At 41.9% G+C, this 24,140-nt stretch overlaps 1 protein-coding gene across 2 annotated transcripts; it reads right to left on the minus strand.

The window, feature by feature from the left end:
- Window positions 1-7,148: 7,148 nt before the first annotated feature.
- Window positions 7,149-14,957, minus strand: ZNF605 (zinc finger protein 605). Of its 2 annotated transcripts, XM_021715006.1 has the most exons (3): window positions 14,822-14,957; window positions 14,241-14,333; window positions 7,149-8,996 (listed from the first exon to the last, which is right to left on the minus strand). In XM_021715006.1, the coding sequence occupies exons 1-3, from the start codon at window positions 14,955-14,957 to the stop codon at window positions 7,207-7,209; spliced, it is 2,019 nt and encodes a 672-aa protein (XP_021570681.1). In that variant the 3' UTR covers window positions 7,149-7,206. The 2 variants fall into 2 exon arrangements, with proteins under 2 accessions (XP_021570681.1, XP_021570682.1); XM_021715007.1 differs by lacking the exon at window positions 14,241-14,333.
- Window positions 14,958-24,140: the final 9,183 nt, after the last annotated feature.

Consider the following 24,140-nt stretch of genomic DNA (forward strand, 5'->3'; position numbering starts at 1 on the left):
GTGAACATTTCGACAAATGCAAAATTGTTTGCAAATCACCTCAATTTATAAAAAACCACTAGCTTTTAACATTATTTGAGTCATATACTTATATTACCAGTGCTGTAAAAACCATAATTACCTATGAGGATGGACCAAATGACAGCTAATTGTTCACTGTCACAAAGCAGAAGTGAGTGGAAATAACAGAAGGTACGATATCCAGCTAATTTTTTATTATTATTGTAGAGACGAGGTCTTGCCAAGCTTCCCGGGCTGGTCTCTAGCCCGTGAGGTCAGGCAATCCGCTCACCTCAGCCTCCCAAAGTGCTGCGATTACAGGTTGAGCCACAAAGCCTGGCCGAATTTCATTCTTTTGAGTCAGTCATGAGATGCTATTTTGCCTGCCTTTAAGTTGCAAACAGTCATCATTAGGTAAATAAATTTTTCTAAAATGACAAGTGTGAGAATGGCCTTTCCCTCCACTATATGAAAAATAAAGGGGGCCATGGGAGAATCTTGATGGTTGAAACCCTTTTATTATCATACATAGGTCATTACAGTAGTATTACAAAGAAACAACTACACGTAATTCACAAGGCTGTATTCCAATTATGTCCAAGTTCCAAAATATTTATTTTGCTGGTTAATTCCTAAAAGACAGGACCAGAGTGATACATAAGTTTATTAACACAGACTGCAGTGTGATTGAAGCCTCCTGTAGCTATACAAAATAGGAAACCTACATTAAAGAGCTTCTTCAAAATGCAGACTGAAATGCAAATCCAAATGAAAGAAAAAACACGGCTGTGTAGTCAGTTGGAAATTATTTCCCTTCAAATGAAGTTTGTATACCAGTAGGAGAGAATGGCTGGTTCAGAGAAGATAAGAGAAAGTTAAATTCTTTATTTTTATTTTGAGTTGGAGCCTCACTCTATTGCCCGGGCTGGAGGGCAGTTGCACTCACGGCCACTCCAGTGTTGACCTGCTGAGTTCCAGCAATCCTTTCACTTCAGCCTTCCAAGTAGCTGGAACTACAAGCATGCGCTACCATACCCCGCTAATTTTTTATTTATTGTACAGATGAGGTCTTGCCAAGTTGGCCAGACTGGTCTCAAACCCACAGGCTCAGGCAATCCACTCACCTCAGCCTCCCAAAGTGCTGGGATAACAAGCTGAGCCACCACGCCCAACTGAGAAGTGAAATTCTTAAGAGAGATATTTAACAAATGATAGGAGATGCTGCCATCTACTCTGGACCTTTTGGAAGTCTATTTCAACTTAATTATTATGCTTTATGAGATCATAAGTGAAGCAACTCTGGTTTAATCTTAGAAAAGTTGACTTTCTTTTTGTCATGGTATTTGTGACGGGAGGTGATGGGAAAGGTGGTGTGGGGCCTTTGAAGAAGTCTCTAGTAGTCCTGATTACTGAAAAGTTTTGCCCATAGGTTACAGATTATATGAATTATACATAATAAAGAATAGAAGATTATGAAACAAGGATATTTTAATTGTACAGTATAAGTTCTTAGAGTACTGAGAAGTATGGTATTCCATTCCTTCTTTCTTCACTCAATAATTGGTTACCTAGTTTCTCATCCATTCATGTTTAACCTAAATAACGATGCATTTTGTAGGTTGTTTGGCTAACCCAGAGGTAGCATAAGTCTTCATACGCATTTTGGTTGCTACTACTGAAGAGGGGTTTAGTAATAACTATAGCCCATTTACATATGTAGCAGATGGTAATACTCTTCAGAGCTACTTACATATGCAACAAGAAAAGCAAAAAGCATGTTTTTTGTTATAGTTCCTAATACATTAAAATACAAAGAGCAAAACATTGATATTTAGTGTGAGAAACCTTGATAGATGGCAACTTATGCCCTATGAGGCACATATACCAATAACAATTTTATATACCAATAACACATACCAATAACATAAGCTGATCGTTTAATAGATGGCACAGAATACAAACGGCACAGTCAAAATATTAACTCAAGAACATTTAATAAAGGGACTACTTACAGATATGAGTTCTGAATTAAGGAAACCCAACCAGTGTTGAGGAGGTACCCAGAAGCAGTTAAGTCTGAAGAACAAGGAGAGGAAACTGTTAACTGAAAAGCTAGAGAGATCTACTGCCACAAAAGGGGAGTTCCCAAAGGGAGCTGTAGCCACACAGGAACACAGAAACTGCCAAAACTATGGTCCAGGAAGGAGAAGTAATAAATACTCCAACCACCTCTCTCCTCCCACCCTCTGATCTCCTTCTGGTACCTCCCATTATTCAACTTTAAGAGGAAACCCCCATGAAGCAGTCTCTGAAAGACAACTTCTGGGGGGTGCAGAGCAGACAAGGGAGGAAAATGTATTTGAAGAATACTGAGCACATATACAGATCCAGAATATGTACAATTCCTGTTGTGCAGCTGCTACAAAAATAAGTCATCCTGAGCCCAGAAGAAATCGGTTTCTGACCCAGATGATGCCATTTATTCAACTACTTTAAAAGACTCATACTGAATTGCTGCACTTCTAAATATATCATAGGCCAAAAATACACAATTACTTTGGCTTTTAAGCAGCCAGTTTCCTTTATAAAATATTTTAAAATGAGAAAAAATATCTTTATATTTACTGACACATTTACCATGTCCAGAACTTCATTCCTTCATATAGATCCAAACATCTGCTCTGTATAATTATCTTGCTGCCCCCAAACTTTCTTTAGTGTTTTCTGCTGGTAGGTCTACAGGTGATTATTTTGTCTGTCTTTTAGCTTGCATAGTTCTCCCAGAAGTACCCTGCCATTCTTTGTCCCTGTGTATGTATTGTCTTTTTTTTTTTCCTTCAGGTGCTTTAGAATTTTTCTCTTTATCACTGTTTTCATCAGTGTCATAATAATATGCATTGCTGGAATCTTCTTTATGTTTATACTCTTTTGGTTTTGTTGAGCTTTTCAAATATGTGGAGTTATTGGTTTCATCCTATTTGGAAAATGTTCAGCCACTATTTATTCAAATACATTTTTTAGTTGGCATATCACTCTGTCACCCAGGCTGGAGTGCAATGGCATACTCATGACCACCCCAGCATTGACCTGCCGGGCTCCAGTGATCCTTCCACCTCAGCCTTCCAAAGAGCCAGAACTACAGGCGTGCACCACCATGCCCAAATAATTTTTTTCTAATTTGTTGTAGAGACGAGGTCTCACCAAGTTGCCCAGGTGGTCTCAAACCCTTGGGTTCAGGCAATACACTCACCTCAGCCTTCCAAAGTGCTAGCATGACAGGCTGAGCCACCGAGTCTGGCCTCAAATACATTTTTTATGCCTCTTCTTTTTCTCTTCTTCAGCAACTTCAATTACACATATATTACAGCACTCTTTTCCTATTGTCTCTATGGCTTTTTTTGAGTTGGAGTCTCTCTCTTGTTTCCCAGGCTGGAGTGCAATGGCATGATCATGGCCACCGCAGCCTCAACCTGCTGGACTTAGGCGATTCTTCCACTTCAGTCTTCCAAGCAGCTGGAACTACAAACGCACGCCACCACACCCGGCTAGCTTTTGTGATTTATTGTAGAAATGAGGTTTCACCAAGTTGCCCAAGCTGGTCTTGAATCCCTGGGCTCAGACAATCCTCTTTCCTTGGCCTCCCAAAGTACTGGGATCACAGGCTGAGGTACCGTGCCCGGTCGGTCTCCAAGTTTTTTTTGAGTTGGAGTCTCACTCTGTTGCCCAGACTGGAGTGCAGTGGCCGCTCCCGGCCACCACAGCCTCAACCTGCTGGGCTCCGGCAATCCTTCCGCCTCAGCCTTCCAAGTAGCTGCAACTACAGGCACGCGCTACCACGCCCAGCTGGTTTTTGATTTATTGTAGAGATGAGGTCTCGCCAAGTTGCCCAGGCGGGCTCTCAAACCCGTGGGATCAGGCAATCCACTCACCTCAGCCGCCCAAGGGTGCAGGATTACAGGCTGAGCCACCGAGTCCGGCTGATTTCCATGTTTTTAAAAAGTCTTTTTCTCTCTCTGTTCATCATTTGGATAGCTTTTATTCTTACTATTCAAGTTCATTGACGTTTTTCTTCCGTATCTACTCTGTCCACCCAGGATTTCTTTAAATGCTGATTTGTTTCAATCTCTAAAAGTTCCCTTTGGATCATTTAAAACATCACTCAGCCATTGTCTTACTAGACTCTGGTGTGGCCACGTGCTCCTTGAGCCATGGCTGTCACCGTGCTTCCTGGCTTTGGCCCTTTTCCTTGCCCTGGAGGGGTGAATTTCCTCTTCCTTTCTCTCTCTCTCCCTTTTTTTTTTTTTTTTTTGAGTTGGAGTTTCACTCCGTCGCCCAGGCTGAAGTACAACGGCATGCTCACGGCCACCACAGTGTCGGCCTGCTGGGCTCTGGCGATCCTTCCGCCTCAGCCTTCCAAGTAGTTGGAACTACAGGAATATGCTACCACACCCAGCTATTTTTAAAAATTATTTATTGTAGAGATGAGTCTTACCATGTTGCTTAGGCTGGTCTTGAACCCATGTGCTCAGGCAATCCTCTCGCCTTAGCCTCCCAAAGTGCTGGGATTACAGGCTTGAGCCACTGTGCCCGACCTCTAATTTACTTTTTATTTATTTTTATTTTTATTTTTTTATTTTTTTTTGAGTTAGAGTCTCACTCTGTTGCCCAGACTGGAGTGCAGTGGCCGCTCCTGGCCACCACAGCCTCGACCTCCTGGGCTCTGGCGATCCTTCCACCTCGGTCTTCCGAGTAGCCGGAATTACAGGCATGCGCTACCATGCCCGGCTGATTTTTTGATTTATTGCAGAGATGAGGTCTCACTGCCCGGGTGGGTCTCGAACCCGCAGGCTCAGGCAATCCACTCACCTCAGCCTCCCAAAGGCGCGAGATTACAGGCTGAACCACCGAGCCCAGCTTAATTTACTTTTTAAATAAACTATATTTTCCTATGTAAAATAATAACAAAATACAATATTGCTCATATCGTAAGTTCCATCAAATTCGCATTTAACTTTACTTTATAACAGCTAATTTAACATCCTTGTCTACTAATTCTACCTTTGTCTCTTCTGGGTCTGTAATGGTGGAGTTTTATCCTGGCTATAATTTCCTCTTTCTTTGCATTCCAGACAAGTATTTTTGGATGTCAGACATTTTAGATACACAGCTGCTTTTAATCTAGGGATAATTAACCTTACTACTAAAAGAATACTCTTCTGAGAATTATACCAGATATTCCGTTACAATTTGTTTCCACTCTAGCTGGTGGAACATAAATCACTGACAGCCCTGCACAAACTCCAGGAATTGTTTGGCCTACTGCTTTTGTTTCTTCTACTGGCCTCAGGAAGTTACCCTTTTCACATGGGTAAATCATTACTGATTCAAAGGACTCAGGAGCCTCCTTGCAGCTTTCCTAGCTTTGGGAAGCTACCCTCTTCTCCAGTACTTTCCCATGCAAATTCTAGCTCCCCAAATGCCAATCCTGTTTCCTCAATTCAGCAAGGCTGTGTTTGTTCCCTTCCCTCAACTACAATCTGATAATTGCCAGTAGGGAGTAGGCTCGGTACTAACAGGGCTGGCCTCACTTTGTCTATGTTCTGTCAGGGATCACAACCTCATGCTTTGTCATATCTAAAAATCTTTATATTTTATATATAGTAGTTTCTAGCTCATTAGAAGAGTTAATCTGATCCTTGTTATTCCATCACAGCAGAAAGCAGACATCTTCATACTTAATTAAATACGCCTACCACTTAAAATTGACTACTTTTTGTAATAATACATATACAGTAAGCACAACTTCCTTTCAGAATTATTTCAATAGGGTCATGCTTATCAAGTTCATCAAATTATTATTATTTTTGAGTAGGAATCTCACTCAGGCTGGAGTGCAATGGCATGCTCATGGTCACCATAGCCTCAGACCTGCTAGGCTCAGGTGATCCTTCCACCTCAGCCTTCCAAGTAGTGGAACCACAGGAACACGCCACCACGCCCAGTTAATTGTTTGATTTATTGTAGAGACAAGGTCTTACCAAATTGCCCAGGCTGATCTCAAACCCATGGGCTCAGGCAGTCCTCTCGCCTCAGCCACCCAAAGTTCTTGGATTACAGGCATGAGTCAACATGCCCAGCAAAATTCATCAAATTATTAAGACTACGCCTCAGTATGAAGTCTCTAATATAAAACATTCATAGCCGGGCTCGGTGGCTCATTTTGTAATCCCGCGCCTTGGGAGGCTGAGGTGAGTGGATTGCCTGAGCCCGCGGTTCAAGACCCACCTGGGCAACTTGGCGAGGCCTCATCTCTACAATAAATCAAAAAATGAGCCGGGCATGGTAGTGCGCACCTATAGTTCCAGCTACTTGGAAGGCTGAGGCGGAAGAATCCTGGAGCCCAGCAGGTTGAGGCTGTGGTGGCCGGGAGCGGCCGCTGCACTCCAGTCTGGGCGATAGAGTGAGACTCCAACTCAAAAAAAAAGAGAAAACATTCATTATATCATTTTGTAAGTATTTTCTAGTGTACAGTGAGTTGTTCTTTCTTGATGAAATCTTTTGCTTGTTACAATAGCATTTTTCTCCTGTTTATATCTTTTAAATGTTTAACAAGCTATAACTTGACTAAAAACTTCTGTACTATCACAATAGTGACAAGATTTTCACCTTGATAAGCCATCCCAAGTCTAATGAGTTGAATCTACTGGGAGAAGGATTTTATGTGTTATCTACTTTAAAAATGTTCTCTCTAGCCGGGCTCGGTGGCTCAGCCTGTAATCCCGCGCTTTGGGAGGCTGAGGTGAGTGGACTGCCTGAGCCCGCAGGTTTGAGACCCGCCCGGGCAACTTGGCGAGACCTCATCTCTACAATAAATCAAAAACGTAGCCAGACATGGTATTGTGTGCCTGTAATTCCAGCTACTTGGAAGGCTGAGGCAGAAGGATTGCTGGAGCCCAGCAGGTCGAGGCTGTGGTGGCTGGGAGCAGCCACCGCACTCCAGTCTGGGCGACAGAGTGAGAGACTTCAACTAAAAAAAAAAAAAAATGTTCTCTCCTTTGTGAATCCTGTTTCATGGCTTTTCACACTTCAGTTAAAGGTTTTTCAACAATGACTGACTCAATAGTGTTTCTCTTCTATATATTCTATATATATGACCTCCGATAGCAGGCTTTCCACATTCACTCCATTGTCTATATTATATGATCTCTATATTATATGGCTTCTCTGATGTATCATGAGCTGTGACTTCCCGTTAAAGGTGCTCCCACATTCCTTGCATCCATAAGATTTGACTCCTGTGTGAATTCTTTGATGCCTCATAAGGTGTGACTTTCTAGTGAAGGACTTCCCACATTCACCACATTTATATGGTCTTTCTCCTGTATGAATTCTCTGGTGCATAAGGAGCTGTCCCTTCTCAAAGAAAGCTTTTGCACAATCACTGCATCCATAGGTCTTCTCTCCTGTGTGATTTCTCTGATGCTTAATGAGCTGCACTTTCTGAACAAATGCTTTCCCACATTCACTGCATTCATAGGGTTTCTCCCCTGTATGAATTCTCTGATGTCTAAGGAGCTGTGGCTTCCAGGCAAAAGCTTTCCTACACTCGTTACATTCAAAGGGCTTTTCTCCAGTATGGGTTCTATGATGATGAATGAGACTTGACTTCTCACTGAAGGTTTTCCTGCATTCACTACATTCATAGGGTCTCTCACCTGTATGTGTTCTCTGATGCGATATCAGACTTGACTTCTGGGTGAAGGCTTTGCCACATTCACTGCATTCATAAGGTTTCTCCCCAGTGTGAGTTCTCTGATGTGTTAGGAGTTGTGATTTCCCAAAGAAGGTTTTCCCGCATTCAATACACCGATAGGGTTTCTCTCCTAAATGAATTTTTTGATGTCTTATTAACTCCGACTTCTTAAAGAAGGCTTCTTCACAGTCATTGCATTGATAGTTCTTCTCTCCTGTATGAGTTATTTGATGTTTGATAAGCTGTGGTTTTCTGATGAAGGCCTCACCACATTCACTGCATTCATAGGGTTTCTCTCCTGTATGAATCCTCTGATGCCTAATGAGGAGTGAGTTCCTGCTGAAGGCTTTTTTACACTCACTACATGCATAAGGTTTCTTCCCTGTATGTGTCCTATGATGGGTAATAAGCTGTGACTTCCAAAAGAATGCTTTTCCACAGTCACTACATTCATAAGGCTTCTCTCCTGAATGCATTCTTTCATGTGTAATGAGCTTTAATTTCTGGGAGAATGCTTTCCCACAGTCATTGCAGCTGTAGGGTTTCTCTGTGGTATGAGTTATCTGATGTCTTTTAAGCTGTGACTTTCTGCTGAAGGCTTTTGCACATTCGCTGCATTCATAGGGCTTCTCTCCAGTATGAGTTCTCTGATGTAAAATGAGGAGTGACCGCCTACCGAAGGCTTTTTTACATTCACCACACCCATATGGTTTTTCTCCTGAATGAGTTCTTTGATGAATGGTAAGCAGTGACTTCTGTGAGAAGGCTTTTCCACATTCACTGCATTGATAGGGTTTCTCTCCTGTATGAATTCTCTGGTGTATAATAAACTGTGACTTCTTATGAAAAATTTTGCCACATTCCATGCATAAATAAACTCCTGTATGTTTTATATGATTTGCAATGAGCCATGACTCTCCACTGCTGGCTCTTCTACATTTATTGCACTCACAGTATTTTAATCCACCATGTGTTCTGTCAGGTTTGATACAGAATAATAATTTCTTATTGAGTTCATCAAGTTTCTTTCTTCCACAGTTATTTTTTGGAATAAGAGAATCAAAAGGATGTTTCAAACTTTTTTCACTTGTGCCACATTTATGGGATCTCATTCCTAAATGAAAAAAGTTTATGCTTGAATTCAATATTTTCTCAAAAACATATTCATATCCTCTCTCCATACTCTTAAGCTTGTCTTGATAATCTTGGGGCTGCATTTTAGAATTATTATGTAGCCAGAGTTCTTCTAAAAAGGAAAAAAAAAAGAATATTATATAATTTCTCAACAATTATGCTTATTAATATTATAAAATTTCCTCAACAATTATGCTTATTGATTAAATCTTCTGAAATGGAGCCGTGATCCCACTTTAAAAAAAGAAAACCCTCAAATAATGTCTCCTTGCTGGGAATTTAAAACTTTAACAGAAATGAAAATGGATTTCAAAATTACAAATGTTTAAAAATATGAACTTTTAACTAACAAAAGTATGGAATATACTCAAGCAACAGTGATCATGAGATAAAAAGTGTCTGGATCAATTTCTCATCAATTACTGGAATGGTTAATTTCCTTATTTAGTAATAATCTATAATTATGTACTATGTGTCCAAAATGTTAGTAGCAGAAGATAAGGGAAAAAGACAAAGAAGAACCCCCAACATCTTCACAATGTAGTTAAGAATGTGAATGACAAGAACAAAAAAAGTACATTAGTATACATTGTTGAATGGTATACTAGAAAAAATACTGGATATGATGCAGTTAATTGTTCGTGATTTCCACAATATAGCCATTTATAGAGTATTTTAAAGTGAGCCTTAAAGGGTTTGTTTACTTTACTTTTTTTTTTTGAGTTTGGAGCCCACTCTGTCGTCCAGAATGGAGTGCAGTGGTACGCTCACAGTCACCGCAGCCTCAACCTGCTGGGCTCAGGCAATCCTTCTGCCTCAGTCTTCCAAGTAGCTAGAACTACAGACACGCTACCACACCCGGCTTATTTTCTTATTTATTGTAGAGATGAGGATGAGGTTTCATTAAGTTGCCCAGGCTGGTCTTGAACCCCTGGGTTCAGGCAATCCTCTTGTGTTGGCTTCCCAAGGTACTGGGATTACAGGCTTGAGCCACCCTGCCTGGCCTACCTTACATTTTTTTTTTTTTTTTTGAGTTGGAGTCTTACTCTGTCACCCAGACTGGAGTGCAGTGGCACTCTCACAATCACCTCAACATCAACCTGCTGGGCTCCAACAAAGCATCAACTTGCTGGGCTCCAGCAATCCTTCCACCTAAACCTTTTAAGTAGCTGAAATGACAGGCGCATGCTACCATGCCCGGCTAATTTTGATTTATGTAGCGACGAGGTCTCACAAAGTTGCTCTAGCTGGTCTCAAACATGCAGGCTCAGGCAATGCACTCGCCTCGGCCTCCCAAAGTGCTGGGATTGCAGGCTAAGTCACCAAGCCCAGCCTAGATGAATATATTTCTTACTCACATAGCTTAATGTGATTTTAATTTAGTATTATTGTTTTTCATTGCTTCAGTATCTCATAATCAATTTTCTGTAAGCTCTTCAAGTGGATCACACACTTTGTCTACGTGACTCTTGCTTTTGAGCTCCATAGTCTTTTTCATCGTGGTGAATAACATAATCTTTACTTGTTTACACCCAAAATATTAAGATCAAGTCTTCCTTTTATTCTCCTCTGTATCAGTAGCTCTAGGTGATGCTTCCTCTGAAATTCTGATATCTGAGAATTACACGAGGCTTTTTCTCCCCAAAATAATTATCCCTCAGAAAAGAAGTAGTTGGTATTTTATGTTTGAGAACTTGCCAAATCTTTTATCTTTCAGAGTACTTCCTGGGACTGTCACTTCACAATTGCTAGTAAAGAATATCATCAAAAAGTAAAGTAGGCCATGAGTGTGCCACTGCACTCCAGCCTGGGCAACAGAATGAGACTCCAACTCAAACAAACAACAACAACAACAACAACAACAAAAAATATATATATATATATATATTTTTTTTTTTGAGTTGGAGTCTCACTCTGTCGCCCAGACTGGAGTGCAGTGGCTGCTCCCGGCCACCGCAGCCTCACCAGCTGGGCTCCAGCGATCCTTCCGCCTCAGCCTTCCAAGTAGCTGGAACTACAGGCGTGTGCTACCACACCCGGCTAATTTTTTGATTTATTGTAGAAAGAGGTCTCACCAAGTTGCCCAAGCGGGTCTCGAACCTGCAGGTTCAGGCAATCCACTCACCTTGGCCTCCCAAAGTGCTGGGATTACAGGCTGAGCCACCAAGCCCAGCCATATTCATATAAATTAATAAATTAAATAATAAAGTAACTCATCTGCAAAGGTTTAGATAGTTGTGTAAAAAAAATATTTAAGAAATTTAAGAATCTTGTCATTTTGGAAAACAAGTGGACCATCTTTTATTGGTATTATTTAGGGGTGCATGTAAATGTCTCCAGTCTCTATTTCTGCCACACTGTGGCCCATATGACCTCCATTTCATCCTGCTTCTCCAACTTATTTTCCTGCCTTCAGTCTAGCTCACAATTCTGGTCTCCACACAGTAATCTTCACATTCTCTGCTCCCTTTGATAAACTCAAACTTTTATCATGGCATGCATGTCCCTGCATGATCTGGTTTCTTCCAGCCCTTCAATTCCAAAAGATATCTTTTGCAGAGTTACTACATTTACAGGGCTTCTCTCCTTTATGCGTTTTCTAATGTGTAATGAGCTTTCATTTCTGGGAGACAGCTTTCTCACAGTCACTGCAACTACAGGAACTCACCACTCGTCCGTCACACTGTTTTCCTTCCCACTTCTATTATTACAAAGATCTTTTTGGCCTTCAAACCTCTGCATTTACTGTTCCTCTATTTGGCATCTCTTGCCAGTTTTGAGCATGCCTGGTTCATTCATCATTTTGACAGCTCACTAACAAATATCCCATTTATTTCCTTCATATTACTTCTGTCTCTCCAACTGAAATGTAAACCACAGGAGGGAAGGAACAGGTTTGTACTTTTCATTGATGTGCCCCTCCTGCACAGCACATAACAAGTCCTCAATACATACAGGATAAATACTGTTTACTTATCACTCAGCTTCTAAAGAAGTTCCTTTCTGTATCCTTAGTCTTGAAAATTTATCTGAACTTTAACACAAATGTTCCATGTTAAAATACTGAATTATCAAACATTTTATAGTCTGTATTTTCTTTTAAATTAAAATTCTATGCTTCAAGATTATTTTATGACTTCCTTTAAGTTCCTCTCATGCCACATAAGAGAGTGCGTTTTGCTTCTGCTTTGTTCAGTGAGAGTCTCACTCTGTCACTCAGCTTGGAGTGCAGTAGTATACATGACTACCACGGCCTCGACTTCCTAGGCTCAAGTGATCCTTCCACATCAGCCTTCCAGGTAGCTGGAACTACAGGCGTGTGCCACCACACTTGGCTAACGTTTAAGTTTATTGTAGAGACAAGGTCTTGCCAAGTTGCCCAGACTAGTCTTGAATCTCTGGGCTCAGGCAACCCTCTGACCTCTGCCTCCCAAAGTGCTGGGATTACAGGTGTGAACCACCACAACCAGCTAGAGCAGTGGTTCTAAATTAGTTGAGAAACATAACCTCTATCTCCATAGCTTTAGCACACTACATATACACAGAGCTAATGTAAATGGTACCTAGACAACTGTAATTTCAAATATTATCCAAGGTAGGCTGATGCACATTTAGAAGGAAATCTTTGTATTGAAGAGGAATTCAACAAATAAGAATGATTTTGCTTTACTTGGCTCCATAATAACCAATTAATGAAACAGTTAATAATTACACAACACAAATTCCACAGAGAATAGAAAAGTATAACTTATTGACAATCTCTCAGTGAGAAAAAATCTTAAGTACTCATTGTTTTGGGAAGTACAGATAATGTCTGATCAGTTCTGAGTTCTTATGATATAGATGCTAAGTGGTAGAGATTTTAGACAAGGCTGGGAGTCGAGGAACATTCACTGGAGGTGAAAAAAACAATTCAAACTGGCTGGGCTTGGTGGTTCAGCCTGTAATCCCAGTACTTTGGAAGGCCAAGGCAAGTGGATTGCCTGAGCCCATGGGTTCGAGACCAGTCCGAGCAACTTGGCGAGACCCCATCGCTACAATAAATCAAGAATTAGCTGGGTGTGGTTAGCATGTGCTTATGTAGTTCCAGCTACTTGGAAGGCTGAGGTGGAAGGATAGCCACAGTCCAGCAGGTCAACGCTAGGATGACCGTGAGTGTGCCACTGCACTCCAGCCTGGGCAATAGAGTGAGACTCCAACTCAAAAAAAAAGTTCAAACTGAAGAGTGGGGTAGTAGCTAAATGGAGAAAGCATATTGTAATCAAAGGCCCAGATGCAGAGAAAATTGTATGAAAGACACTGAGACAGTAATTAGTTCACATGGAGTTCGCCATGAATTCTGGGCACAGAAAATAAACTAGATAAGTAAGATGTTGCCATACCATGAGGTTCTGCAACATAAATGGAGTTTACATATAACACAGCAAGTAATGAGGGACTTAAGCCCATCATACTATTTGATAAATGAGTGAGGAATTTTAGAGAAGCTAAACATCAAATGCACAAGAAAAATGTATTAAAAGCTGACTTCAAAGTTCTTAGTCTCCACAGAGGAAGGGAAGAGGCAGAATCTTATTATGTTAATGGGATTAGATTTTTATTCTATATCTATGGATTCACCTTGTACTTTGTGGGTTTAAAACAAATAAGCCAAATTAGAGAAAGAAAAGAAAAATAATAAAAGTTTAAAAATAAACTCAGAGGTAATCAGTATTATCTAAAATGAGAAAAAGAAACGAATTCTTAAAGAAGAGGAAAAAAGTCTACCTCCACATACTAGATTGGGGGCTGAGAAGAAGAAGGAAAGGAGGCCAAAGCAGCACCTTATCCAAGAATGCAGGGTCCTAAGTGACTGGCCATCAATGTGTGCCACCAAATGGGTAAAGGGGGATATATTTCATTACAAATTCCACAGCAAAGAAGACATATCCTGATATAGAGACCAGGATATAGAGCATTAACTGAAAATCAGGAAGAACTCATGCTGCCAGTCTTGAATTTAGGAACTTTTTTTTTTTTTTTTGAGTCGGAGTCTCACTCGGTCGCCCAGACTGGAATGCAGTGGCCGCTCCTGGCCACCACAGCCTCGACCTGCTGGGCTCTGGCGATCCTTCCGCCTTAGCCTTCCAAGTAGCTGGAACTACAGGCGCGTGCTACCGTACCCGGCTAATCTTTTTATTTATTGTAGAGATGAGGTCTCACCAAGTTACCCAGGTGGGTCTCGAACCCGCGGGCTCAGGCAATTCACTCACCTCAGCCTCCCAGAATTTAGGAACTTTAAACATAATTTTATAAACACTTCAAAGGTATTCACCTGTCATCACTATGTCCTGTAAACATGATTACTTCTCACCTGAAAAGTTCTGACATAGGAGTTTTTGATCTATTATCCATGGTTCTTCTTGTTCCAGTTTGCAAATTGCATCAGGTATGGTAATTTGATGACCTGTTGGTTAGAAACACAGAGGACCTGAACCCAACTGCTTGGGCTAACAAACTTTTAAATATGAAGAATGAGGAAGCCTGAGGATTGCTTGAGTTCGAGACCAGCCTAGATAACATAGTGAGACCTTGTCTCTACAAATAGATATTTTAAAAATTAGCTGGGTGTAGTGGCACATGCCTGTAGTCCCAGCTATTCAGGAGGCTGAGGTGAAAGGACAACCTGAGCCCAGGAGCTCAGGGCTGCAGCAAGTCACGATCACGCCACTGCACTCCAGCCTGGGTGACAGAGTGAGACCCTGATTCAAAAAAGAACAAACAAAGAATGTTTAATTACAAAGGCTGTGAAATAAAGCAAGTGCATGAGATCTTTCAATTTGGTATAGAAATCAAAAGAATCTCTGACATCTGAAACTCATATTCAGAGTAAACATCTTAGAGGCACCACAGTTATTGGTCATATACTAAATTACATCAGAAGAATGTCCTTACCCAAGAAAACTAGATTGGTATAGTTCTCCAACATCACATCTCTGTACAAATTCTTTTGAAGAGGATTAAGTAGCTGCCATTCCTCCAACGTGAAATCCACAGCCACATCTTCAAACGATATCTGGAAAAGCACCATTCCTGTTAAATCTGAAGTGATTCTCATTAGGTCTTGTAGAATACAGGCTTTCTTTTTTATTTGTGGTAGGCAGCCTCTACGATGGCCCCAGTGATCCCTGACTCCTGGTATTCATGCTTTTGTGTATCCTCTCTTGAGTATGGGCTGTACTTATAGACTCACTTCCCTGAATAGAATAGTGCAAAGTGATGGGATGTCATTTCCAAGATTAGGTTATAAAAGGATGCAACTTCCACCTTGGGAGTTCTCTCTTGCTCCCTCTGGGGAGAATCTGGCTGCCATGTTGTGAGGGCACCATATAGAGAAGTCCATATGGCAAGGAACTGAGGCCTACCAACAGGCACATGAGGCGCTTGAAGGTGATTGTCTCCCCACAGCACCCTGAGATGACAGCAGCCCTTGATTACTACATCATGCGAGACCCTGAACCAGCTCCAACCAGGTAAGCAACTAGCAGATTCCTAAACCATGGAAACTGTGACAGGTTTGTTGCTTTCAGACACTGAGGTTTAATTTGTTACACAAGAATGGATAATTTATACAATATCCTAATCTTACATTATACTTTGAGGGAGAAAAAATGTTATTAAAATATTTATCTAGCCGGGCTTGGTAGCATGCGTCTGTAGTTTCAACTACTTGGCAGGCTGAGGCGGAAGGATCGCCTGAGCCCAGCAGGTCGAGGCTGCTGTGGCTGTGACTGTGACACTGCACTCCATCCTGGGCAACAAGAGTGAGACTCCAACTCAAAAAATATATGTATATATATTTATCATTGTAAATTCATCCATCTATCCACCTATTGAATAAGAAACGTGAATAGGCTCTCAGTAAATAATGTAGTTCAGGAGCCCCAACCCCAGGGCCCCAGATTGGTTAGGAACCAGGCCTCACAGCAGGAGGTGAGTGGCAGTTGAGCAAGCAAAGTTTCATCTGTATTTACAGTTGCTCCCTATCTCTTGCATTACCGCCTGAGCTCTGCCTCCTGTCAGATCAGCGGCAGCATTAGATTCTCAGAAAGCGAACCCTATTGTGAACTGCACACGTGAGGGATCTAGGTTGTGCATTCCTTATGAGACTCTAATGCCTGGTGATCTGAGGTGGAGCTGAGGAAGTAGCGCTAAGGAGTGGCTGCAAGTACGGATTAACATTAGCAGTACGGTTGGACTGCACAGACCGTAACAAATCAATTGCTTGCAGACTCATATCAAAACCCTATCAGTGAGTGATGTACTTCAATTATGTAGCTACATTTGATGGCAGGCTTTAAGTCGGAATCTGACACTTATTTTAGCCCATGTGTGGTCCATACATTACTTTACCACTTCTGTCAGTGCCTCTTTTTTTATTGTTTTTTGAGTTGGAGTCTCATTCCTTCACCCAGGCTGGAGTGAAGTGGCACACTCACAGTCACCCCAGTGTCCACCTGCTGGGCTCCACCTATCCTTCTGCCTCAGCCTTCCAAGCAGCTAGAACTGCAGGTGCATGCTACCATGCCTGGATAATTTTTAATTTATTGTAGAGTTGAAGTCTCATCAAGTTGCCCGGGCTGGTCTCGAACCTGCAGGCTCAGGCAATCTACCTGCCTTGGCCTCTCAAAGTGCTGGGATTACAGGCTGAGCCACCGAGCCCAGCCTCTTTTTTTTCAAATGATGAGTTGTATAATTATCTAATTATATATTACAACATAATAATAACAGAAATAAAGTACACATTAAATGTTATACATCTGAATCATCTCAAAACCACATGCCCTCCTCCCCAGTCCGTGGAAAAATTGTCTTCCATGAACCCAGTCCCTGATGCCAAAAAGGATGGGAACTGCTGATTTGTGGTTCCCAAAGAGGGTAACATTGGTATTTGAGAACAATTCTTTGTGTGTGTGTGTGTGTGTGTGTGTGTGTGTGTGTGTGTGTGTGTGTGTGTTGGAGTCTCACTCTTTCGCCCAGGCTGGAGTGCAGTGGTGTACTCACAGCCACCCCAGCATCAACCTGCTGGGCTCCGGTGATCCTTCTGCCTCAGTCTTCCAAGTAGCCGGAACTACAGGCAAGCACTACCACAGGCAAGCACTACCACGCCTGGAACTACAGGCAAGCACTACCACGCCTGGTTAATTTTTTTATTTATTGTAGAGACACAGTCTCACTAAGGTGCCTGGGCTGGTCTCGAACCCACGGGCTCCGGCAGTCCACACACCTCGGCCTCCCAAAGTGTTGGGATTATAGGGGAAGCCTCCGAGCCCAGCCAAGAACAATTCTTAACTGAGCAAGACTGCCCAATGCAGTAAGACCTTCAGCATACCTAGCTTCTATTTGCTATATGACAATAATATCTCTCATCACTGTCAAATTCAAAACCAATCACATGTACATACTTAAAACACTTTCTTCCCTGTGGGGGTGGTTTTGTCCTCAAGTAAGAACAACTAGCCAAGATTTTAGATATCTTGTAAAACACATATATCAAACAATTAAGATTCTAGAACTAGCTGGGCTCGGTAGCTCAGCCTGTAATCCCGCGCCTTGGGAGGCTGAGGTGAGTGGACTGCCTGAGCCCGCGGGTTCGAGACCCGCCTGGGCAACTTGGTGAGACCTCATCTCTACAATAAATAAAAAATCAGCCAGGTGTGGTAGTGCATGCCTGTAGTTCCAGCTACTCGGAAGGCTGAGGCGGAAGGATTGCCGGAACTCAGCAGGTCGAGGCTGCGGGGGCCAGGAGTGGCCACTGCACTCCAGTCTGGGTGACAGAGTGAGACTCCAACTCAAAAATAAATAAAAATTACAAAAATTAAAAAATAAAATGAAAGCTGAAACACAGATCAGCTTTCACTTGAATGCAGAGAAATTTGAGCATTCTAGCCCAACAGCTACAAAGGACAAAAGGACACAGGAGAAAGGAGAAAAGCTTAGAGCAAGCCCAAGAACAGAGCTCTAATAAGATATCTTCCCTCATAAAGGTAGAGCTCCAAAGGGGTCTTCAGTGCCTGGATCAATAAAAAATAAACATCAAACAAAATTAATTTCTTGTCTCAGACCTCTGTTACACAAGGCTGTCAAAAATTGTCCCCTAAATAATCCTTAAAGACAAGGTAGATTTATATGGGTGTGTGTGTTTTGCAAAAACCTTAAGCATATAAAGTTTTAAAGGGGTTTAGGGTTGGAAATGCATCCAGACTTTCAGCAGAATCAAATTATGCTCTACCTAAAGAAAGAGATCCAAATAATTCCCACAAATAAAGTTCCAAGAAAAATGAATACAGGGTAAAAAAGAAATCAGAACGACACAAAAATAAAACATCACAAGAGAAATCCAATTAAAGAAGAGAGACATATAAAGACTTTAGATACCTGAACTGTCAAAAAAGATTAGTATACCAAGTATGAAAAAGGACCAAAAGACTATACAAATTAATAAGCAGATTTGAAAAAGAACAAAATGAAATAGAACTCCTAGGGATGAAATATATGATAACTGAAATTTAGAAGTCAATAGATGAACTTAAGAGTAGACTAGAAGACCAGAAGACTGAGTATGGTCTTTGGGAGGCTGAGGCAGCAGGATTTCTTAAGCCCAGGAATTCAAGACCAACCTAGGCAACACAGTGAGACCTTGACTCTTCAAAAAAATAAAAAATTTAGCTGGGTGTGGTAGCACATACCTGTAGTTCCAGCTACTCAGTAGACTGAGACAGAAGGATCACCTGTACCTAGGAGGTGGAGGCTGCAGTGAGCTGTGATCATGCCACTGCACTTCAGCCTGAGTGACAGAGTGAGACCTTGACTCAAAACAACAACAACAACAAAAACGCAGAGTAGATGAAGAGGGAAAAAGTCAACTGGGAAACAGACCAAAAGAAATTCATACGGAAGCAAAGACATAGAAATGGGAAATATAAAGCAACACCAACTATATGCTGCCTACAAGAGCTGCACATTAAAGATAAAAATAGAGCCAGGTGTAGAGGCTCACAAGTATAATCCCAGCACTTTGGGAGGCTAAGGTGAGAGGACTGCTTGAGCCCAAAAGTTTGAGACCAGTCAAGGCAACACAGCGAGACCTTGTCTCTACAAAAAGTAAAAAAACTAGCCAAGCATAATGGTATACACCCATAGTCCCAGCTACCTGGGAGGCTGAAGCAGAAGGATCACCTGAGCCCAGGAGGTCAAGGCTGTGGTGAACTGTTATCATGCCACTGAACTCCAGCATGGGTGACAGAGTGAAACCCTGACTTAAAAAAAAAAGAAGACAAAAATAGTTTGAAGATAAAAAAGAACTCACATTACTTGATTTCTAAACTTCCTATACAACCACAATAATTAAGACAAGGCGGTATCCATGAAAGGATAAATATACAGGAACAGAATAGGAAACCCAGAAATAAACCCTCACAAATATGCTCAAATGACTCTTTACAAAAGTGTAAAAAGCAATTCCACAGAAAGAGAAGAGCCTTTTCTTTTTTAAAATTTATTGTAGAGATAAGGTCTCACCAAGCTGCCCAGGCTGGCCTCGAACCTGCGAGCTCAGGCAATCCTCTAACCTTGGCCTTCCAAAGTGCTGGGATATAGGCATGAGCCACAGTGCCCAGTTGAGAAGAGCCTTTTCAACAAATGATATAGGAAAAATTGTATGCTCATAAGCAAAAGAATACACCTAAACACATACCTAACACCTTATATCCAAACTAACTCAAAATGGGTCACAGACATAAATGTAAAACAAGACTATAAAGCTTCTAGGAGAAAACCTGTATGACTTCAGGTTTGGGAATTCGTTTTTAGATACAACACCAAAAGCCTGATCAATTTAAGAAAAAATTGGACTTTCAAAATTAAGAACTATTTTTTTTTTTTTTTTTGTCAGAGTCTCACTCTGTTGCCCAGGCTGAAGTGCAGTGGCATACTCACAGCCCCCACAGTCTCAACCTGCTGGCCTTAGGTAGTCCTCTCACCTCCACCTCCCAAAGTGCTGGGATTACAGGTGCAAGCCACCACGCCCAGCAAGAACATGTTCTTTGTTAAACACATTGTTAAGAGGGGGGAAAAAAAAAGACATGACACAGATTAGGAGAAAATATTTGCAAATCACAGATCTGCAAAAGTCCTCATATCCAGAATATAAAAAATTCTTGACAGCAAGAAAACAAACAACCCATTTTTAAAATGGACAAAAACTTTTAAAAGCCACTTCACCAAAGAAGATATATGAATAGATGCATCTTAGCACTTGAGAGGCCAAGGTGTGAAGACTGCTTGAGTCCAGGAGTTCAGTACCAGCCTGGGCAACATATTAAGATCCTATCTCTACAAAACAAAAATTAAAAAAATTAGCCAGGTGTGGTGGCACATGCCGGCAGTCCTAGATACCTGGGAGGCTGAAACGGGAGGACTGCTCAAGCCCAGCCTGTAATGCCAGCACTTTGGGAGGCTGAGGTGAGTGGATTGTCTGAGCCTGTGAGTTCGAGATCAGCCCAGGCAAATTGGTGAGACCTTATCTCTACAATTAAAAAAAAAAAATTATCTGGGCATGGTAGCACGCGCCTTCTGGCTACTTGGAAAGATGGGATGGAAGGATCGCCAGAGCCTAGCAGGTCGATGCTGGGGTGGCCATGAGCATACCACTGCACTCCAGCCAGGGTGACGGAGTGACTGTAACTCACAAAAAAGGCCTCCCGCTGCTTACCACAGGCTATGTTCTTACACTGACTGTAAAGAAAGAGGAGGCACAGCAAACCTACCCTATACATCACCTCAGCCTAGGCCCTGTGCCTGGTCTGTATTGTGAATGGGGGGACATGAAAAAAAAACACCAAGATATATGAATGAAAAATAAACATATGAGGCCAGGCTTGGTGGCTCAGCCTGTAATCCCAGCACTCTGGGAGGCCGAGGTGACTGGATTGCTTGAGCCTGCAGGTTCGAGACCAGTCCAGGCAACATGGTGAGACCTTGTCTCTACAATAAATAAAAAATTAGCCGGGCGGGGTAGCGCATGCCTGTAGTTCTGGCTACTTGGAAGGCTGAGGCAGAAGGATCGCTGGAGCCATGTTGATGCTGGGGTGGCTGTGAGCTTGCCACTGTACTGCAGCCTGGGCAATGGAGTGAGACTCCAACTCAAAAAAAAAAAAAAAAAAAAAAAGAAAGAAAGAAAAATAAACATGAAAAGATGTTCAATAGCTAAATGCAAATCAAAACTATAATGAGATACTTCTATATTCCTATTAAAAAGCTAAAAACAAAAAAACCTGACAAATGCTGATGAAGATGTAGAGAGAGCAAAAACAACCCTTATTCCTTGCGGTAGGAGTACAAAACATACAACTTTAGAAAATAATCTGGCAGATTCTTAGAAAGTTGAATGTAAACTTACCATACACGATCCAGCAATTCTACTCCTAAGTGTTTATCCAAGAGAACTGAAAACTTAATGCTCACCTGAACACTTAAGTTCAGACCTATATGCAGGTGAATGCTTTATTCATAATTGCTACAAAGGGGAAGCAACCAAGATATCCTTCATCAAGTAAATGCATAAACAAGCTGTGGTGCACCTATATGTGGGATACTATTCAAGGACACCACTCAGCCATAAAACGAAACAAACTATTGATACAACATGGATGAATGTCAAAGACATGGTGAGCAAAAGAAGCCAAAGCCAAAAGTTTACATGTATGATTCCATTTATATGGCATTCTGAAGGGACAGTGGACAGATCAGGTGTTGCCAGGGGTAAGGGATGCAGGAAGGTGTGATTACAAAGGGGCACCACATGGAGTTCCTTTGGGGTAATGGGACTGTTCTGACTGTGATGTTGAGTACATGAACTTAGACATGTTTTAAGACTCATATGAAGAAGCCAGACCCTGGTTAAAAACCTCCATGTAAAATTTCAGGCCCAACTTGAATTTCAGGCAATCACAAAGTCTTTCATCTTGTATACCTCATGGAGGAAAACCGCCTTCCCTACAACAGGCTTGGAGCACAACCAAGACATTGTAGGCTCTAAAGGATTATTATTGTGTATCCTGTTACCGAAATCTGATATTGATATCTGTGTATATCTCTGCTAGCCCTTGACCCCAGTCCCTGATGGGAACTGCAGTAATTAGGGCCATTACAGAGGAGCATATGGAGGATGAACCCACCTGACTGTGAACTCACTTGACTCATGGCTATTGCCAATACCCTGGCTGTTTGATTAGGGCACTAGCAAGCCTCGGAATGGCATATAACACAAGGCCCCTGTGGAAACACTGGATAAAAACCATTCCATTCCTTCTTTTTTGTTACCTATATGGATGCTTACCAAAAAAACTCCTGTGCTGACCAAGGAAACAAAAGAAACTAACAGACTGAGCTTGTCAACAGAACACAAACTAAAAAGTTTTCCACTCCAAGCAGATGTGTGGCTGATGTCCTGCTGGCCCTCTTGGTTCCACAAGAGGACAGCCAATAAAGATTCAGACATACCCTAGACTGGGCCTCCATGCATGAGCTGCCTCTGTCATCAGAAGGTGGTGAAACAGCATGGGAAACAGCTGTCCTGCCTTCCAGACCCTGACTAAGGCTAAAAACTACACCCAAGGACAGATTCCCAAGTCAATCGACCAGGACATTCTTGGCAGGTAGATCAATGTTTTGTTGGATCCTGACCACAGTTGACACTTCTCAGGGTTTGGTCCAGCCATCCCCATACACTCCACTGACTAGGGCCACACTCTCCCTGCTTTACAAGACTACATTTGCTTCCTGTTTCCTAAGCATACTGCCATCTGATAAAAGCCCTGGCCTAGGCTACATATCAGTGGGCCCATCATGGGTTGTCTGAAGGACCATTATCACCCCCAAGCAACAAGGGTAATTTGGAGTTTTAACTGGAAATTCAGGACAGGCTTCAATGGCTGCTAGGAGAGGACAAGATAGGCCCAGCCTGGACTGTGTAGCTTAGGCAAGCAGCCTTGAGGCCTCAGTGTAGCAGTTCCCTCAAAGGGGCACTTTCCGTTTTTGTCACGTTTGACCAGACTGTCTTCAATTATATACCTTTCTTTTATAGTTATTGACACCTCAGGCTCCATGAGGCAAAATGCAAGAGCCTTTCATTCCCTTTTTGAAGAGTCAAACAGACGGGAGAATATGTAAACCTATTTTTAAATCTTTCAAAAATTTAGAATTTTGTGCTAACCAATTCTTAAACATGATACATCTTTCTGGTTAAGTTATAGATAAATATTTTGGGGCCATAGCCTTCCTAAACCCTAGTGTGGTCATGTGCTCTTTGTGCCACCATGTTCTCTTAGCGTTGGCCCCCTCTCTTGCCTTGGAGAGGCGAATCTCCTCCCTCCCTCCCTCCCTCTGGCTCCCTCTCCATCTCTCACTCTCTCTAAATTACTTTCTAGCCATTGTTTTGTTAAGCACTGGCTAGGCCGTGTGCTCTTTGAGCTATGGCAGCCATGTTTTCTTAACTTTGGTCCCCTACCCTACCTTGGGGAGTTGAATCTCTCTCTCTCTAATTTACTTTATAAATAAACTGTATTTTCCCATCTAAAAACAAAAACTAATATTTTTGTACCTCTTGCATACAACCTTTCTAGACAGAGGGTATGGATGAAAACATGGGATGATTTAAAAAAACAAACAGTTTTGGCTGCTAAATGGGACACACTGATAATAACAAAAACAAAACCAAACCAAAAGAACTAGTACCTGGGGAGGCATGGGGGAGGGGAAGACCATTAATGAACTTTGTTCTTCAGATCTGCTCCTAACAGCTTTCTCTTCCTCCTAAAAAACAAAAAACAAAACCAATTAACTCCCCATGCTGCCTTTCCAGGTGCATGTGAATACTGTGGATTTAGACTGAGTGCCGAACCCACACTTAGCTTCCTGATGATGCTGACCAGAGATCCAGAGGATGGCCTTATCTCCACACAGAACATCTACAGACGCTGTCCAGCTGTCCATGCTCCAGTCAAGTGTGGACTAACAAACGATGTTATGGACAAATAAAGTGGCTTGCAACTCACTGCTCCCAGCAGTTCCTCTGCAACTAAGAACTAAATTCAACTGTCTAGATTGGACTAAGAACCCCAGGGCAGAGGTCCCACAATGGAAAGCCAACTTGGGAGCCCTGTTAACCCAACTGCCTGATTCATGTGTGCCTCGCTGGGGTACCCTAACACTG

This window comes from Carlito syrichta, unplaced genomic scaffold (assembly GCF_000164805.1).
Source record: "Carlito syrichta isolate Samal-C Ts95f unplaced genomic scaffold, Tarsius_syrichta-2.0.1 Scaffold306507, whole genome shotgun sequence".
Taxonomy (NCBI): domain Eukaryota; kingdom Metazoa; phylum Chordata; class Mammalia; order Primates; family Tarsiidae; genus Carlito; species Carlito syrichta.